At 51.3% G+C, this 17,730-nt stretch overlaps 7 protein-coding genes across 7 annotated transcripts; 2 read left to right on the plus strand and 5 right to left on the minus strand.

The window, feature by feature from the left end:
* Positions 1-1,372: 1,372 nt before the first annotated feature.
* Positions 1,373-3,207, minus strand: N7506_009223 (Clr5 domain-containing protein; the record flags this gene model as incomplete). Its single annotated transcript, XM_056958516.1, has 3 exons — positions 1,373-2,562; positions 2,672-3,030; positions 3,092-3,207. 3 exons carry the CDS (start codon positions 3,205-3,207, stop codon positions 1,373-1,375), a joined length of 1,665 nt encoding a protein of 554 aa, XP_056807906.1.
* Positions 3,208-3,915: 708 nt separating this feature from the next.
* N7506_009224 (uncharacterized protein) lies at positions 3,916-5,202 on the minus strand (the record flags this gene model as incomplete). The annotated part of the gene is made up of 1 exon (XM_056958517.1): positions 3,916-5,202. One exon carries the CDS (start codon positions 5,200-5,202, stop codon positions 3,916-3,918), a length of 1,287 nt encoding a protein of 428 aa, XP_056807907.1.
* A 1,197-nt stretch (positions 5,203-6,399) lies between these two features.
* Positions 6,400-9,334, plus strand: N7506_009225 (Het-C domain-containing protein; the record flags this gene model as incomplete). The annotated part of the gene is made up of 4 exons (XM_056958518.1): positions 6,400-6,731; positions 6,788-6,960; positions 7,017-8,959; positions 9,065-9,334. The coding sequence occupies 4 exons, from the start codon at positions 6,400-6,402 to the stop codon at positions 9,332-9,334; spliced, it is 2,718 nt and encodes a 905-aa protein (XP_056807908.1).
* A 27-nt stretch (positions 9,335-9,361) lies between these two features.
* On the minus strand, positions 9,362-11,321 carry N7506_009226 (Vanillyl-alcohol oxidase C-terminal subdomain 2; the record flags this gene model as incomplete). The annotated part of the gene is made up of 4 exons (XM_056958519.1): positions 9,362-9,454; positions 9,533-9,708; positions 9,762-11,036; positions 11,090-11,321. 4 exons carry the CDS (start codon positions 11,319-11,321, stop codon positions 9,362-9,364), a joined length of 1,776 nt encoding a protein of 591 aa, XP_056807909.1.
* A 369-nt stretch (positions 11,322-11,690) lies between these two features.
* Positions 11,691-12,038, minus strand: N7506_009227 (tannase; the record flags this gene model as incomplete). The annotated part of the gene is made up of 1 exon (XM_056958520.1): positions 11,691-12,038. One exon carries the CDS (start codon positions 12,036-12,038, stop codon positions 11,691-11,693), a length of 348 nt encoding a protein of 115 aa, XP_056807910.1.
* A 159-nt stretch (positions 12,039-12,197) lies between these two features.
* N7506_009228 (aldo/keto reductase) lies at positions 12,198-13,346 on the plus strand (the record flags this gene model as incomplete). Its single annotated transcript, XM_056958521.1, has 1 exon — positions 12,198-13,346. One exon carries the CDS (start codon positions 12,198-12,200, stop codon positions 13,344-13,346), a length of 1,149 nt encoding a protein of 382 aa, XP_056807911.1.
* A 659-nt stretch (positions 13,347-14,005) lies between these two features.
* Positions 14,006-16,336, minus strand: N7506_009229 (uncharacterized protein; the record flags this gene model as incomplete). Its single annotated transcript, XM_056958522.1, has 1 exon — positions 14,006-16,336. One exon carries the CDS (start codon positions 16,334-16,336, stop codon positions 14,006-14,008), a length of 2,331 nt encoding a protein of 776 aa, XP_056807912.1.
* Positions 16,337-17,730: the final 1,394 nt, after the last annotated feature.

Below are 17,730 nucleotides of genomic sequence, written 5' to 3' on the forward strand. Positions count from 1 at the left end.
GATCTGAAGCCGCCGCCGTTATGAAGGCTATACAGCAAGTGGTGACTTGCATAATAGCCCCCATCCAATCAAAGTATACTGATGTGGCAAAAGGATCTTCTTTCATTGAACCACATTGTTAGCTATATGTTGTCTTTGCACAGGTGTCCGCGAATCAAAGACCATGTCCAGGCAAGTTTGGTTTCGAAGAGTGCCAACGCGCTATTTTTGACATGGACGTAATGAGTGGAGAGTAATCAAGATTTATTGGAAAATCACTGTTGACTAGTCGTTTGAATTTGGAGATACGGGTTTCGTTAACCATGCCCAACATTGAATTTCTATGGGCTCCAAGATTCACCTGTGAACGTTGGGGTGTGTTTCTTCAGTTCCGCCTCCTTTCAGATAAGAGGGAATTTATATCAGGTGTATGGATACTCGGTACCATCTGGGCATGTCTCGAGATGATCCTTGCGTGGCACAATGTTTTGGGGCTGATCAGTTGGAATTGGGTAGATTTCCAACCAACTTCAAGAGGTTCCAGAACATGAATCGACCACAAAGGGACTCGCGTGATCTTGTGACGTGCTAGCAAGTGACCAAAATAAGAGGAACTTCGAGAGAAAATGCCGTACAGCCCCAATGTGAGTGCGTAACGGCCACTGGGCGCTGGAACCGGTCAGCGGCTACGGTTGTTGGTAGACACAAGGTTGTACTAATGTAGTCACTGGGGAGATTTCGGCCAATGAGGCGGGTGGTATAGATTTACAATCCATCGATATCCAACTAGATTCGAGTGCTGTAAACCGACTCGGTCGCTCGCGACCACTATGCATTAGCGTGTGACCAACTCAAGACCAGCCGCTTCTTGGCGCCTGACCCACTATCTAGTTCAGCGGCTAGGAGATCCAATTAGGGTACTCGCGCCATCCTATATTTTAAACGTGGTGAAAACATGAGGTCGAGTGATCGTCCCAGCACAGAGTACGTGTTTGGATGGCAGACCAAGGTTCCAATCTTGTGCGACATTTTTCACTCAATTTTGAGATAGGACGACTTGATGGTCCCACTATTTCGTACTACAACCCTGGAGCCCTAAAGGGCATGAAAACCGACACAGTAGAGAGCAGTATTAGTTTTGAGTTCTTTATGTTGGTGCTCTTCTTGCCATAATAGCCAATGACGGCTTTCATTCTCTGGACATGCGGCCGTGCAGGCGCACAGTACGTAAAGATTGAAGACAAACTTGCAACATGGAGACCTTCCAGGGTTGTGAACATCATGCATGTAATCAACTGCACATCAATTATTCCTTTCAGCAAGTCATATTTTCCTATCACTACATAAACATGAGAGTAGGTGTGCAATGACAACCTTGAAAATCGAAAAGCGCTCAAATAGTAAACACAAGCAACGCCCTCCTGCCATGCACATGAGTCAAGTAAGCGTCCAAATCGTGATCCGCTTCAATAGCGAACGGGACTTCATTCCCATCCTCATCCCTATCCATTCCCTCGATTCTAGAGATGATCGAATAGGGATACCTTGCATCAATCAATTGACGAAGCTCTTCCACAGTGCGGGTAGTCAGCTTCTCCAGCCATGGTTTCGCCGTCTCTGACGAAGGTCCAATCTGGAAGTAAACAGGTGTATGCATTAATTCGGAACTCAGCATGGTGCCCACGTATTCGAAAGCACCATTGCCGTGGGGATTTGTGAAGGATGGGTCGTTGGCTGCTTGGAGGAGAGAGGGATCGATTTGCATATCTCCAATCTCGGTGGCGGCCATTGGCGCACTGGCGAGGGCCTGGGATGCCAGCGTACTGATACCGTTACTGATCTCATTGCCGAGCATGTTGCCCATGGGGGTTGTGTTCGTGTTTGTAGGTGTGGAATTGCGGGACTCGGCGCGTGCCGAGGATCTCTTCCGCGCTGGGTCACGCTTCGTCTGGTCGTCTCGTAGCCTCTTCATGACGTCGCGGCAGAGGACCTCCAGGGCCTTGAGTTTGTTGGTGTGATCCGGGTCGGCCTGTCCGGGTGCAAGGATCCGTTGGAGTAGCTCCGAGTTGGCAATCCATTGGTCTTTGAGCTCGCGCCAATGGTCGTCTCCAGCCTCGAGCTTGCTGGTGAAGTGGTCTACTTTTAATGTGTCGTAAAATGCATTTCGGATCTGTCGGCTTTCTTCTGGGTTGATTCCAAGTGCATTTTTTGCTTCGGCGATGGTCATCCGTCTTTCCAAAGTCCGCATCCGTTTTGTGACATCGGTACAGACGACATCAAGTGCAAGGACCTTTGCGTCCCGTTGGGTAGGATCGGCACTGAAGACTTGTTGGAGATGCGGGGATTCTTGGATCAACTTGTCCTTCGCAGCCTGCCACCTCTCAGGTCCAGCTGCTGTTTTCTTAATGAATCCAGCTTCCTCGCATATTCGCTGGAAGTGATCCCTAGTCTGACGGTACATGGTGTTGTCGAGGCTAAGATACTGCTTGCTCTCATCGATAGTCGTCTCCGAGGGAAATCGCGGAGGGCCAGGGGGGATCCGCCGGTAACCCAGCCCAGCCTCGAGTGCGACGGCGGCGTTTCCTAGATGCCCAACGTTCCGCGCTCTCCGTCTTCAGGCGGTCCAGCCGCTCCTGTCGTTTTGCGATGACCTCAGGCGACAAAGCGGGGGACTCGGAGGTCGGTCGCTCACCATCAGGCCCATTAGACATGGCATCCGGGTCATCGAGCGCACTCTCAACCTTGTAAACCTCCTGCTGCAAAGCCAAAAGTCCTTCATCTTCAGGATTAACAGCCTCCATCTCGGCATTGGCGTGCGATTTCATTCCATTGGGGACACGCAGTAACCAACGATTCTTCGCGCGCACTCGCATCAGCTCCCTCTCTTTAATCTCGAAGCCTTCCTCGTTCAGAATGCGCAGCATATCCCGCTGACTGGTATTCTTCTCCCAGAGGTGCTTCACGCGCACGACCAGGTCGACATTCTTATGTGCTGGGTTTTGCTTGGAGGGGAACTCCCATCGCTTGAACTGAGTCTGAAAAGCGCGCTTGCTAGAAGGTTGCGATCAATTGGTGTCTGTACCAATGAGCTCTATTCGGAGTAAACACTCACCTGGGGGCGAACTGGTAGGCGGTCCGCATGTAATCCATGATTTCTTCCAAAGGCTTCTTCTCCTGGATGTACATCTGGTAGCAGATTTCCCGCTTCCCCGCCCAATCGTACACCATGGCGCTCCGCAGAGGCGCGTGGGCGTGATAGATAGAAAGATGTGGAGCTAGCTTATCAGATGGTTGTCGTCTGTTGTCACTGCTGTGCGCCGTAGTTTGGGGAAATTCGGGGGAGTTCTGGCGGAAAGTGACAGGTGCGCAGTTCGATCACGTGGCTTATCGATAGCAGATAGCAGATACAATCTTATCGATAAGCTCCGGTCCGGACCAGGTCCCACGGTTGGCAACCTCGGAAGTACCTAGCCCTGGAAGTATAAGGAGCAAGGAGCTGGTATACAAGTATAACTACAGTAATCCGTACAGAGTCAGGGGTTCCAGGCTTTGGCTCTACGTAGACATCAAAAAATAAGGGTAATTTTTTCAATTCATAAATTCACTTAGCATTGTGGGAATCAAGTCACCACTTTCTCATTTCCATGCATGAAATGCTTTGAGATATGCCCATCCTACCCCTGGGATAGTCGGCCTGCAAATCCTCCAAAGCAATCAAACGCATGCGCTGCAAAAGCAGCAATCCAGACGCCATGTATCCAGCTCGTATCGAGCGATGTTCCCATAAAAGTGCAAAAAACTCCCATGTCAAAAGGTGGAATCATCAAATCGCTCGCTCATTGGTATGAACCGGAATAAAAAAAAAAACGAAAAAGGAAAAAGACACATAGGAAAAAACACAAGGAAAAATGAACACAAAAGATTCGAAATCAGAAATCAATGTTTCCGGATCTTTCGCTTCAATTTGAAGATCCGAGTCCGAAGCCATGTCATGAAGAGCACCCAGGTGCTTTTGGATTGAGACTTCCAGGAGGCATGAGGTTCCTCGCCGGCATGGACGGTGGATCTTCGGGGCTTCTCGGAGATATCTTCGCTCGACTGCACGACGGGTGACTCAGGGCCCTCTGAAGTGCGTCGCTTCAAGCGGCGTCGACTACCGCGCTCTTCAGCCTTGATCTGTTGCTTCTCGAGACGTCGGTTCTTTTCGGCCTCTTTATCCTCGAATGCCTGACGCGCTGCTTGCACAGTCGCCGCCCGAGAGATCGGGTCGGTGCTAGTTCGAGTTCGGGATCGGAAGACAAAGTCGAGAGAAGTGCGGGACATTGGAGAGGTGGTCGAATCCAGATCTCGGGAATACCCAAAGGACGGGCGACTGGTCACGTTGGTCTGTGAAATCGAAGGGAGGCGCGTGAGCGAATCATCTTGGATTTGGAGTGATAGTCGAGGGCGCGCATGGTTTGAGTTGTACGACTCTTGCGCGCCTATGGGCTCTTCCTCGGGTGTTTCATCGAGATCGTCGCTGTCATTTGATGACTCTTGGTAGGACTGACCCAATGGCGGGGTGTAGGCTCGGGGAGTTTGGCGCATAGGATGCACATACTGCGATCCAGGCTTGCCTCCACTAGATCCGGATCCGGTTGAGAATTGAGAGGTTCCGCTCGTGGATCGATTGTGCAGACCGGACGGTGTCCTTTTGTACGTCACCGACCCACCGCGCTCCCGTTCGTAGTTCAAGTAGATCCCCAGTCCCTCTTGCTCGGTAGAAGATCGAGATAGATCAATCGAGGTTGATGGCGCATCGTCACGAGACATTTTCCGCAAGATCGGCTTGATGTGGACCTTTGGCTTCACCGATCTGCTCTTGTGGGGCCGATAGTCGAGCGCGTCAGACGAGACGTTCTGCTCCGACGCATTCATCAAGTTGTGAGATTCGGATATCCAGGGCTGTTCTAGCGGGGTGTCGTTGGCGAAACTGGAAGCCATGGAGCCGCGCTTTCTGCGATCGACGGGAGATCGCGTGTTGTCGGACACATCGGGGAATGGGAACTCTTGCGAGTCATTCACACTTTGAGACGGGAAGATGTTGTAAGAGGTGGTGCGTCTGCTTTCAATGCTGGGTCGCGCCTTTTGCGGTTTTTGGAGAGACCCGGTCTCGCCCGTGAGACGGTTTCTGAAGACGGGCAAGACCGACTCGCGAGAGTATTCAACTTCGGCGCGAGCCATGGCGAGAGACACACCTCTAACTCAGTGTAGCAGGTGCTTTTTTTGTGGTTTTTTCAGTTGTAAATGGCGTGATGCATGACGGGAGAGGTCGCGGAAGGAAGAAGATCTGCAAGATGGCAGATCTCGACGGAGGGGCGCGGAACAAGTGAAATGCCAACTGTGCAACGGGCGCAATGTTCCCAAGGCTCACCAGGCGAATTTCACTGAAGGTTGAAGAGGGGGGCTTAGAGGGGGCGAGGGCATCAGCGGGGAAAGACGCAAAGACGCTCAGATAAGCGCTTATGCGCAAGAGTGATGAGATGAATCTGACTAAAGCATATCGGGGTGAAATAAGCGATGTCAATGTCAAACGAGTAGAGTCCAAAGCGCAATGAGCTAGGAAGAAGTCCAAAGACTTTTATATCGTGAAGCAAGAAAGAAAAGGGGACGGCGGTGAGAGCGGAGATATACGGGTCGAGACCGCATGCGGCGTTGTGTTCGCGATCTCCTTTTTTCTCCCTTTTTGGGCCTCGGAATAACGTGGATTACTCGTTGACTCCCCTATTTCTTACGTTCTCTCTCCTGATTCCCTATTAATAACCTCATTTCCTCCTATTTGACTCGCCATCTCATCTTAATTTCTCATAGTGGAGATTAGACCCCCCACTATGCATTCCTGTGGAAGTCTAGCGACCTTCTATTGCAAATTCCATGCGCCCTGGACGCGGCTTTCCAATACATCGTTTTCGATCTCTACTTACTCCGTACTCCGTACTGGTTCATAAGATATCTCGGTAGAACATTCCATAGCTCACTTCTTCTAGTGATCGTCTTCAAACCCAATCCACTGTCTTAAATTTGTGGGTAACGTCTCCGCCGTACTTTTCAACTCCCCTGTCCTTTTGACTACTATGTGATATATGAACTACGGGGGATTTATATGCTATGTTTACATCGTACTCCGTATTCTCGCAATACATTTCAATGATACCCCCCCTGGCTCTGATCTGATCGAGCAGATCTGTACATCATATGCAGAACTTCAAGAGATCATCCACGCCAAGACCAGCCAAGACCAGCTCGGAACAAATGGCGACGCGAGCTGCAGCCAAGCGCGTACGGATGGTCTCACCCCACCATGTTTGTGTTTGACGTTGACGTGGTGGGGGTTTGACATCTTCCTGCTTTCTGTTTGATCCTTCATACACATATTCAACCATGGGTCTCTCTCTACAGAACTTAGGGCTTTCCCTGCTAATCCTCGTTGCTTTCTCCAGCCAGGTCCATGCCTTCGGTGCTGGTAACATCGCTTCTTTGTCCAAGTTGGAGGGGCAGAACTGGCGTCATGGAGATATCGAAGACGCCCTCCTCACCCTCCTCCTGGCGAGAGTTGCGGGCGGCAAGAAGTTTGGCAAGCTGGATGTCAAGCGGGTCTACTTTGGTAACTGGCTGCGGGATTACAGCCAGGCTGTCGATGTGGGCACCGTCAAGTACGTCAGTGCCGAGGCTATTCGCATCTTGATATGGGTCCTGGGCTTCATGAGCTTTGGGTAAGTACTGTATACGACTGCGGCCTTTCAAGTTCTGCTGAACTAAACCCTATCAGATACGGAACGGGAGAGTTTGAGGTCACCACCAAGCGCCTCGGCTGCTATCAGCCCACCGAGCACATCGATAACCCACTGGGATACGCTGAGGGTGACGATGCGCGCAACTACGACCGTCGCCTGCGTGGACCCGTCGATGAAGAGCGGGAACTTTCCATCGATCCCCGTACAGGTATGGACTCTCGAGTTATGGTTAGATCCGATCCAGGCTAACTCCAGATCATCTAGGCCTGAAGAACTATATCGCCAACGAGGACGCCGGAATCGATACTTCGGCTGCTCTCATCCGTAGCGTTCTGGGTCGCTCTATCCAACTTGGTCGTCGCTATGGCGAGTCTGGAAACAAAGATGATCTCTATGAAGCTCTCCGTCTCCTGGGAACTGGTCTGCACTGTCTGGAGGACTATGCTGCTCACTCCAACTACACAGAACTCAGTCTCATTGAACTCGGAGAGACCGAGGTCTTCCCGCACGTCGGACGGGACACCAGAGTGGAGGTCGAGGGTGTCGGAGAGGTCTACCCCATCGTGACCGGTACCTTTGGTGGTGTGGATTTCTTCCACTCCGTTCTAGGTGAATTGTCTGATAAGACCATGCAGTCTGAACTGGAGTCGTTGGAAAACGCCATCACCGAATCCGACAACCAGGACTCCTCCGAGAGCTTCCTGCAGAACCTGCTTTCCAAGATCCCTGAAGGTCTCCTAGGTGACAGCAATGACCAGACCGACAAGATGGACGATTTCAAGAACAAGGCCGATGACGCGAGACACGATAGCCAGGAGATCAACCCCCGCGAGCCCGAGGAGTGGACTCTCTACCTAAACAACGTCCAAAAGCAGATCTACCCAGTCCTCGAATGGCACGACAACCTCCTGAAGCGAATCAACGAAGCCATCGAAAAGATCCCCGTCCTGCCCGAGTTGATCGAGCAGATCCAAGACCAAATCACCGTCTTCGTCTTCTCCATCCTAGCTCCCTACGTCCTGCCCATCATCAAGCAGGTCAAGTCCGAGCTCGAGACTGGTTCGTCCGAAGTTATCCAGAGCAGTCGAGAGCAGCAGCACATCGTTTTCAACGATGATGAATGCTCTAACCCCACCCACTCCATGCTCTCCAAGGACCACTTCTCCAACATCCTCAACGAACCCGCCGGTCGCATCGCATCCGAGGTCGTCAAGTGGTCCGTCCCGCAACTCATGCAATGCTGGGACCACGAAGACGCCGACGTCGACCGAACCCTCGACCGAATCATCGCAGGTGTTTTCCACCACCCCGCCCACCGCGAGCACGGCCGTGACGGCGCCTCCGACATGCGCCACATCATGTTCTCAACCGTTGAGAAGTGGTGGGGTGAAAAGGATGACGATGAGCGCGATATCCTCCGTGACCAGCTTAGTCGCGACGGTGTCCTAGAAGGCCGTAACCACAAGGATGGTGTCCAGGATTGCGGACACGGATGCGGCAAGCCCCTCGCTCTGCCCAAGAACAGTGGCGGTGGCAGTTCTGGCGGTCAAAACGCTGGCAGCTCTGCTATTGAGGGTATTGCTTCTGAGGCCGTTGGAGGCGGTGCGCTCGGCGGCCTGCTTGGTGGAATTGTCGGAGGCATGGGCTCTATGCTTCTGAACAATGACTCGAAGCCTGGTCGGGAGAGCCCAGAGGCTCAGACTCATTCTTACGATAGCGGCAGTGGTGGTGGTTACCAGAGCCGTCCTCATGAGACCCAGCATTATGGTGGAGGCGGGGACTCTTACGGTCAGGTCGAGTCTCGCCCTGAGTATGGCTACCAGGGCCAGTCAGGTTACCAGGGCGGCCAGTCGGGCTACCAGAGCCAGTCGGGCTACGGCGCCCCTGTTCATCATGAAGAGTACCGTCCCACTCCCGGTGGATATGAATACTCGAGTGAAACCACCTATGGCCAGCCTCCTGTCCGTCGTGATGAGTACTCAGGATATGCGCCGCCCGCAGAGAACTACCAGCGTCAGGAATACCACTCTCGTCACTCGGAGAGTCACGGGGAGAGCCAGGGCTACTACCAGGAGGAGAGGCGCGAGACCTACCAGAGTAGTCACTCTGAGTACCGCAGCGAAGAGCGAGTGGACTACGGAGGCCCACCACCTGCCAGGGATGGATATGGCGGTGGATATGGCGGTGGGTACGGAGGACCTCCTCCCGTGGAGTACGGGTATGGAGCACCGCCACCCCCTCGCGAATATGAACAGTAAGTTATTTGCAATTATTTGAAGCGATGCGTTTACTCCGTACACGTATTAACAAAGTCCACAGAGAGTCCTATGGAAGACCCCAGCCTCGTTACAATGAGGTCGAAAGCTCTGGGTATGGGAGACCCCAGGAGGGCTATGGTCAACAGTACGAAGGCGGCGACGGATATCGCGTCGAGCGACGCTATGAAGAGCGCGGTTCTCGCAGTGGCAGTGACAGTGAAGAGCGTCACCACCATCATCACCGCCGCCATCATCACCATGAGCGGTCTGGTTCGGACTCGGATTAAAGAGCACCGGATTGGACCCCGGGTAGTGCTGGGCTAGAGTCTGTGTTTCATTGGACAAATTTGTCTACCATTCCTTGACTTCTCCGGCTGCGGGCTGCTCGGTGCGGACAACCTTGTCGCAGTTGAGCAGGCGTAGGGGATCAAGGGCCAATTTTAGCTGGTGATTTGAGATGTGATGTTAGCGTTTTGTGTGGTGTAGAAAGAATAGTAGATGGTTGGGATTATCTTCACTTACGCGGCGCATGGCGTCCACTGTAGTTTCGCCCAACTCGTGCTCGAGGTAGTCTCGCTTGACGAGGCCAACACCGTGTTCACCGGTGACGGTGCCTTCCATCTCCACTGCGCGCTTCACCATTCTGTGAACAACGCCCTCGGCCTTCTTCTTCTCGTTGTCGTTGAACAAGATGATGGCTGTGTCCGTTAGAGTCATTCTTAAAGAGCCAATCCAGGTTCAGTCAGCTTACCGTGGAAGTTTCCATCCCCAACGTGGCCGCAGATACCGGCCAAGAGTCCGTTCTTCGTCATGTCTTCCTTGGTAGCCTCCATAATATCAGGCAGTCGGCTCATAGGCACCGCAACGTCGGTGGTCCAGACGTGGTCGTCGGGAGTCCTCTTCATAGCCATGACACTCCACAGTGCTTGCTTGCGGGCACTCCAGAGCTCAGTCATCTCAGCTTCGCCCTTAGCGAACTCGAAAGACTTGCCGGAAGCGCTGGAGACAATCTTTTGAACCAAGCCGATCTGCTCCTTGACCGCAGCCGGGGTTCCAGTGAACTTGAAGAACAGAGTAGGAGCCTCCTTCCACTGACGACTGGTAGTCTTGCTGGCGTTGATGCACTTCATCTGGATATCATCCAGGATTTCAACACCAGCAACAGGGATACCAGCCTCAACGACGTTCGTCACACATTCAGCAGCGTGGGCGATCGTCCCGAAGCTCGCAACAGCCACATTCTGGCTCTGCGGCTTCACCGTCAACTTCAGCGTCGCCTCCGTCACCAGACCGAGTGTCCCCTCACTTCCAACAAACAGCTTAGTGAGATCATACCCAGCGCTGGACTTGCGAGGCCGCTGCCGAGTCTTAATAACAGTCCCATCAGCCAGCACCACCGTCAGCGACAACACCCACTCGCGCATAGTTCCATATCGGTAAGCATTTGTCCCCGAACACCCCGTCCCCACCATACCACCAATCATCGCTCCAGGACCTGGATCAGGTGGGAAGAAAAGTCCATCCTCACCAATGACCTCATTCAACTCCTCCCATCCAAGCGCAGGCTGCACAACAACATCCAAATCCCGCTTATGCAACTGCAAGATCTTATCCATGCGCCGGAAATCAATACAAACACCACCTCTCGTCGACGCAAAGTGACCTTCCAAGCTGGTTCCGCCGGAGTACGGTGTCACGGGGATCACGCGCTGGTGGCAAACTTTCATAATGCGCGATACCTCTTCTGTCGAACTCGGGTAGAGGATCAAAAAGGGCTTCTCGTCGGCCTTGGCAGAATACGAAGACCAATCCGAGCCGGAATGCGACTCCAAGTCGCCGGCTGCTGTGGATACATTCTCTGAGCCAAGAATCTCGACGAAGTCCGCCCATGCGGCTTGCAGGTTCGAGGGGGAGACGTTGTGTTTGATTGCGTCAACTTCAGAGAGTGGTGTTGTCGAGGCTGAGGGGAGTGCGGCGGGTTTGAGGGATCCGAGGTAGTAGGCGCCCGTTGAGAAGAATACAAGAGCTGGGACGGTTAGGAAAGATCCGTGTTCATGTGGGGGTTTCGGATCACTGTACCGAAGATGAGAGCTGCGTTGCGGCCGGCTGGGGATTGGGTTTGCAGCTGGGCGAATTTCTCTTGCTCGGCGCGCTCGCGCTTCAGTCGTTGCTGGGTGCTTTCGTAGAGTTGGCTTTTGAATGAGGCATTTTCTTTGGCTTTGGGGGCGGAAGTTCCGAATTGGCGGAGACGGGGTGCTGGACGGCTGCGCAAGCTGCGAGCCCCGAGGGCGAGGGCATTTAATCGAACCATCGTAGGTGTCTGTAGGTGTAATATGAAGCTCGACGCAGTTTGAGGTCGGACCGAGCTCCGCAAGTCTTGGCGTCAGGTGGTCCGCCGATTACACAGCATTTGGCCCTCCAGATGTCCATTGGTGTTCTACGCTGTCTTAAATACTTCGTTTTTCAGCAATTTCAAAATTGCGCCTAAGGATTCCAAGTTTAGGGGTGTATACTTGATCATTGAGAGTGTCTTTGGGAGCTCAAAGTATACTATAGCAACGGTCAATAATGATCCTTGCTAACAATTTTCATTATTCAAAGCATTGGATAGTATACATTTGGTTGGTATTGTCGACACCTGCTATAAACCTCTTACAGTTATGATCCGGGTCTATTACACTTAATAGACAGGCATCTTGTAAGCAGGCAGGTCCCATAGCATGGCCTTGACGGAAGATTGGTTTTCCTGGCAAACCAGCGTGCCATTCTTGTAGTAAGGACGCGATGGCCAGGTGCAAACATCCTGAACTTCACCCTCCTTTGAGCCCGACTGTACTGTCGCATTGATGGTCGTAGGGGTGATACCATCTTCAACCCACTGGATAAGGTGATTGAAGTTGTCACGGGGGAACCCAGCGTTGGGCTGAGCAGAGTTGGTGGCACAGTGGGCCGCTCCTGGAATCAGGTAGAGGCGGTACCACTCATTGAGCTTCTTATTTCCTTCCTCGAATGACAGATCGGGGTACATTATCTTTCGAACAGACTCGTGGTAACGAATGGAGCCTGTGGTGGGAATACTGGTGTCGGCTTCGCCGTGGTAGTGAAGGAGTTTGCCACAATTTTCGAGGAATGGAGTCAGACCACTCGCCTATCGCTTTATATCTCTTGACAACCTTGGAAGTCCAACATGTCTCCCGACCCCAAGGCCTTGCTAGGCCGCTACCGCCAACTAGCTCCTTCTGCATCAGTACGAGTATCACCGCTGTGTCTAGGCACAATGACATTTGGAGGTACCCATCCCGAAAAATACGGCCAGTGCAGCAAAGAGGATGCGTTCGCGATCCTTGATTATTTTTATGACAATGGTGGTAACTTCCTCGATACTGCAAATGCCTACCAGGATGGACAATCTGAGGTGTGGGTGGGTGAATGGATTGCCTCTCGCAAGAACCGGGATGATCTCGTGCTGGCCACGAAGTATACTTCTCCATACAAGGCCCATTGCAAAGATACCATCCAGGCCAATTACACTGGTAATGGATCAAAATCCATGGCCTTGTCCTTGGAGGACTCTTTGCGTAAGCTCCAGACAACCTACATTGATCTTTTCTACGTGCATTGGTGGGATTACACCACCTCGATCCCCGAAATGATGCAGAGTCTCAACCACCTCGTGGTATCGGGCAATGTTCTTTATCTTGGTATTTCCGACACACCTGCTTGGATTGTGAGCAAAGCAAACCAGTATGCCCGCGATCGTGGACTGCGACAGTTTTCAGTCTATCAGGGCATGTGGAATGCCGGCATGCGAGACTTCGAGCGAGACATCATCCCCATGTGTCACGACGAAGGTATGGGCTTGTGTCCATATGGAACATTGGGTCAAGGAAGCTTCCAAACAGCCGAAGGATTTAAGCAACGGATGATATCGAATCCCGGTCGGAATTTCATCCCCACTTCAGCGCGTGACAAGCAGGTGTCTGGTGTCTTGGAAAGCCTGGCCAATGAAAGAGGAGTGACGCTGTTGAACATTGCGCTGGCGTACGTCCTGCAAAAAGCGCCGTATGTTTTCCCCATTATTGGTGGTCGGACTGTTGAGCACCTGAAGGGCAATGTTCCTGCCCTAGGACTCTTTTTGACAGATGAGGAGATCGAGACTATTGAGTCAGCTTATGACTTTGATCATGGATTCCCACATACCTTTTTGAGTGGTACCCTTTTCGATCATTCCAAACCAAGAGGTGCATATGGCCCTGGAGATGTGTGGTTAACAAAGCCATCTGGTCCATTTGATTGGGTCGAGAACTCGAAGCCTATCAGACCAAGCCATTCTTAGAAGGTTATTGGATTTTGAGATAGAATGAAGGCATCGCATCGATGAAAGGAACACCGTAGACATGTAAAAAATGTATTGAAGAAGAGCGACGAGGAGAAGAAGAAGAGGGAGAGAGAAGCTCTCGCTCTCTAGATCTGTCTACACCTGGGAGGAGCCTGGCAAACAGAACAAACACCGCCAAACACATTGAAGAGGGTTTGAAGTTTTGGGTCTAGTCGACTGATCCCAGTTATTTAATCAAATCGATACGGAGTAACTAAATCCAGCTATGATGCCTGGATCCATTGTGACTTTCGGTCCTATACGCATTTCTCATGCCGAGTCTACCACACTCAATGGTCAAAACACCTAGTTGGACCTTCCATCTAGACAGGTCATTACATTTAAATTGCATCCTACTGCAATGAGAAAACAGCAAAGGATTTGTCAAACTGCAGTAACTTATGAAATCGTGCAAGATCAGGCAGCTTTCATTCTTGTACGCATCTCCCTAGGCACCGGACATTTTCAGTCAATATTGGAACTTAGCACAGCGAGCATAAGACGAATAAATTGCATAATTTGAGGATTGAATCACAAAGCATGGTGTTAGTCGGCATTTCGGTATTCAAATAGCGTTTGGTGCTACGCGACAGTCCAGACATCTCACTTGGAAATATTTACCGTTCAAAGTGCCGCACTGCCAAATTATTATCAAAGGGAACGAGGTTATCGACAGCCGTGGGCCCGATTGCACATGCCAAGCCGCTGTTTGCATCAATATTGGAGAGGTCACCATCAGCACGGACAGCGGCCAGCAAGCTATGCCTATCAAACGAGACATCCGACTTGGGCGTCCATCGGAATGGCCCAGCAATAGCAGTTTGCTGTCGATTTCCCCTGAGAGACCCGCTAATTTGAATAACAGTGCCCGGTGTTTGGAAGTGGGTCGGCCAGGTCGTTGGCTCTGGGATATTAGACTCATATATAGTGACTTGAACGTTCTGCGCATTTTCTGTTCCCCGGTTCTTCACCGCGACATAGCAGTAGTTTGTAGCACCGGCAATGGGAGCCTGGTTGATCAAAATACCATCTGGAGCCTGGCGATTCCAGATACTTGACGGGTTACCAGACATAGGAGCATAGTCGTACTCGCCATCTCTGCCGTCATCGATGTACGTGTCCACAGCTGGAGGTGGCCCTCTTGTCATGACCCCGGGTGCTGGGGTGTTTAGAGGATGATAAAGGCCTTGTTTCTCGAATGACCAGCGGATAATCTTCCTGACAGCACCACCAGGGTAGCCAAGCACTGTACCGTTGTCCGCAGAAATCATTGCAGAGACATATTGGTACGGCAGTTCGGCCCTTGTTGTGATGGTAGCGATGCCTCCGAAGATCAGATAGAGGGTGTACCTCGATGCCCAGTTCTGCTTGTGGCGATCACCGATCGCATCTCCACCAATGGCCCGATAGAGACGGAAAAGAGTGGTTGATAGAACCTGCTCGCGACGGTAGAGGCCGATATCGGGAAGATCTGGATTAGGCCTATATTGGGGTCCATCCCATGCCCAGCCATCAGCGACTTCGCGGTCATGGCGGCGACGGATAACACTCCAAGGGAATGTATCAAATCGATCTTGTGCATCACTTCCAGGATCACAGTATATGGCAGCCAGTGAGTCTCCAGGACTGTGAGCGAAACCAAATCCTGGCCAGTGTATAGCATCCCACAAAAGTGCATGGCCGAACTCGTGTGCAGCGACCCGGAAATCCGCAGCAATACCAATTGTCGAATGATCATCAGCCCGGCCGAAAATAAATCCTCCGGAGCCATTGCCAGTCGCATTTCCCGGGGCTTGAGCATTTACCTGGTTGTTGAAGCCACGGTGATCAACAGGGACGGGAAATTTGGTGCCGTCAAAGAACGTTTTAACCGGGAAACCCAGCTCGGCCAGAAGCCTGAACAACTTTGTAATATGATAGTATGCACTGACAGCCGCAAACTTGTCTGTCTCAACGCTATCATTGAATTCACCATTGGATGTCGTTGGGGGCAGACTCGTAGGCAATTGCATTTCTTTAATTTCAGCATATCTGCCCTTGAGAGATTGAGGGGTCGTCGGAACAATGTCAGGAAGGAAAACTTTGTCACGTAGCAGGTTCAAGTCAGCATTGTTGCCATTTGCTGCGGGAGCTTTGTGGCCGAGCTTTGTAGCAGGGTCTTGGGCAAACACCCAGCCAATGAGACCAGCTGTGAGAGCCTGCAAGTAGACGATAGAGCCCGTCTTGACTTCAATCAATGCTCTCCAGTTGAGGTCACCATATCCAGAGATCGGGAGAGAGAAAAGAACTTCTCTCACCACATAATACTGTCCATCTCTGATCGTTTCGGGGACTTCAGGTAAAACTAAGGTGGGTGCAGAATCCCCAGCTATCTCCTGTCTATCATCCTTGTGGTAGCGATAGACAAGAAGGTGTTGTTGCTTTTGCTCTGGTTTGAAGTAAATTCCACCTCCGCGTACTGGAAGCGCCAACAATTGGCCAAGATCTTCCTCCGTAACAGCGTTTTTCATGTATTTAGCATCATCCGGGAGGGGACCGGGTTCGGAGGCGTTTGTGTCGATGCTGCTGGACGAGTTGATTACCTGGTTCTCCTCGTTCACAATGACGCTAAGCTTGGCGTCCCACACAGGCAGTCCTCTCAGCGTTTGCTGGTAGGTCACTGCTGTGCTCCTAAACCGAGGCCTTGCCTGTGCTAATGTGAGGCCAAATGGAGCGCCTGTGTCACTGGCGGGTTCCGAGAGCTTGGTGGGAGTTTCACCAAGGACGTCCCGAGGAATTTGGTAGTCATCTGCGACCTTAAGAATATATTGATAGGCAGCGCTTATAGCATCGGATGGACCATGGAGACCGGTCTCAGGTGACCACGGCTGTTGCGCATGGTCTAGACTATGGACTGCACCATTGTATTCACGCACAACTTCAACGTTCGGGTCTTTGTCAAAGGACATGATGATAAACTGAGTGTTGACTTGAAATGGGTTTAGATTGTTAGAACTAGAGACTTCTCGAATCCTGGCGGACAAAGATGAGGTAGGTTGTTCGTTTCCCCTTTATACACGGTGGTATTTCGTGGCAAAAATGCCAGGCATTCATTCCACTGACCAACGACGTCTTTGACATTGTCCAGACTGTTCTTTAATGCTTCGACCATGATCACCTGTAGACGTGTATTTTGTAAATCTAACAATGACCTCCGCCCATTTGCACTTACGAATGTTTGATACATCAGAGGCGCGGCCGCAAACGGGAGGCTTCTCGGAAAGGGCAATTGATCCACGGGTACCTCATCGACGGAAGCTCCCTGCGGGAGTCGGTAAATCGTAATACGATATTCTAGATCACCCATTGGCAAGATGAACGGGTATTAGTGGCGCATAGGAGCTGTGCTTCATATACGAGCATCTGTTTGTGGAATCATGGTCTTTGTGACACGAGACAAGATAAAATAAACAATAAGAACTGTCATAAATAAGGTTGCTTATTGACGCTCATGCAAAGTTCCTTCTCAGCGGGGTAATTGTGGGGTATTCTCAGCCTCTTTGAGACCGGATTGGCAGCTTGGGAACTTTTCCCTTGCGCCCGTGCACATATGGCCACATTCGAATCACATCGCGTGATAGAAGATCACGGAATCCAGACCCAGTTGGATTTTAATCCAACAAATTGTGCCAAGTATGCCTATTCACTGAACGTTCTTGCGAAGTATGGCCTTATCTAGACCTCTTCAATGGGCCGGGCCGGGTTGGGCCCGGACCTCAAGCCCCGAGCCCAATCATCAATGGGCTATTGGGCCTATTGTTAAAGCCCAACCCAGACCGCAGCCCATTAATGGGGGCTCACGGGGCCCCCATTCGAGCCCATTTCTATGTATAATTATGATCTTGCCGTTCATAATCTTGCTTATAATATCTGTATCTTTTGAATGTTCTAGCATGTAAACCCCGTCCGGAACATTTCGCCCTGCTTACTTGAAGTAGACCTCGGGAGGTTCAATTTTCTATAGCAATATAATGTATAGCAATAGGTATCCATGGATATAATGATATTCGTATAAGAGTTAAAATATAGTTTTAGAGATTGATACTATAAAATTTAAATAAACTTTAAACTTGATTTAGGATCAGAACTCAGAGTTAGCAGCAAAACACACATAGTTTATCCATTCGCCAAGGATCGGTATATGTCACACCGTTTGGGGCCCATAGTTGGGGCCCATCACCCCAATGGGCCGGAGACCAAGCCCAAAGCCCAGCCCATTGGCGGGTTTGGCTGGGCTGGGCTATGGGCTTGGCGAATTGGTGAATAGGTCCAGCCTTATTATCGACGGAAACACCGCAAGCAG

The sequence above is a fragment of the Penicillium brevicompactum genome, assembly GCF_028827555.1.
Source record: "Penicillium brevicompactum strain IBT 35665 chromosome Unknown utg000006l_segment0_segment0, whole genome shotgun sequence".
Taxonomy (NCBI): domain Eukaryota; kingdom Fungi; phylum Ascomycota; class Eurotiomycetes; order Eurotiales; family Aspergillaceae; genus Penicillium; species Penicillium brevicompactum.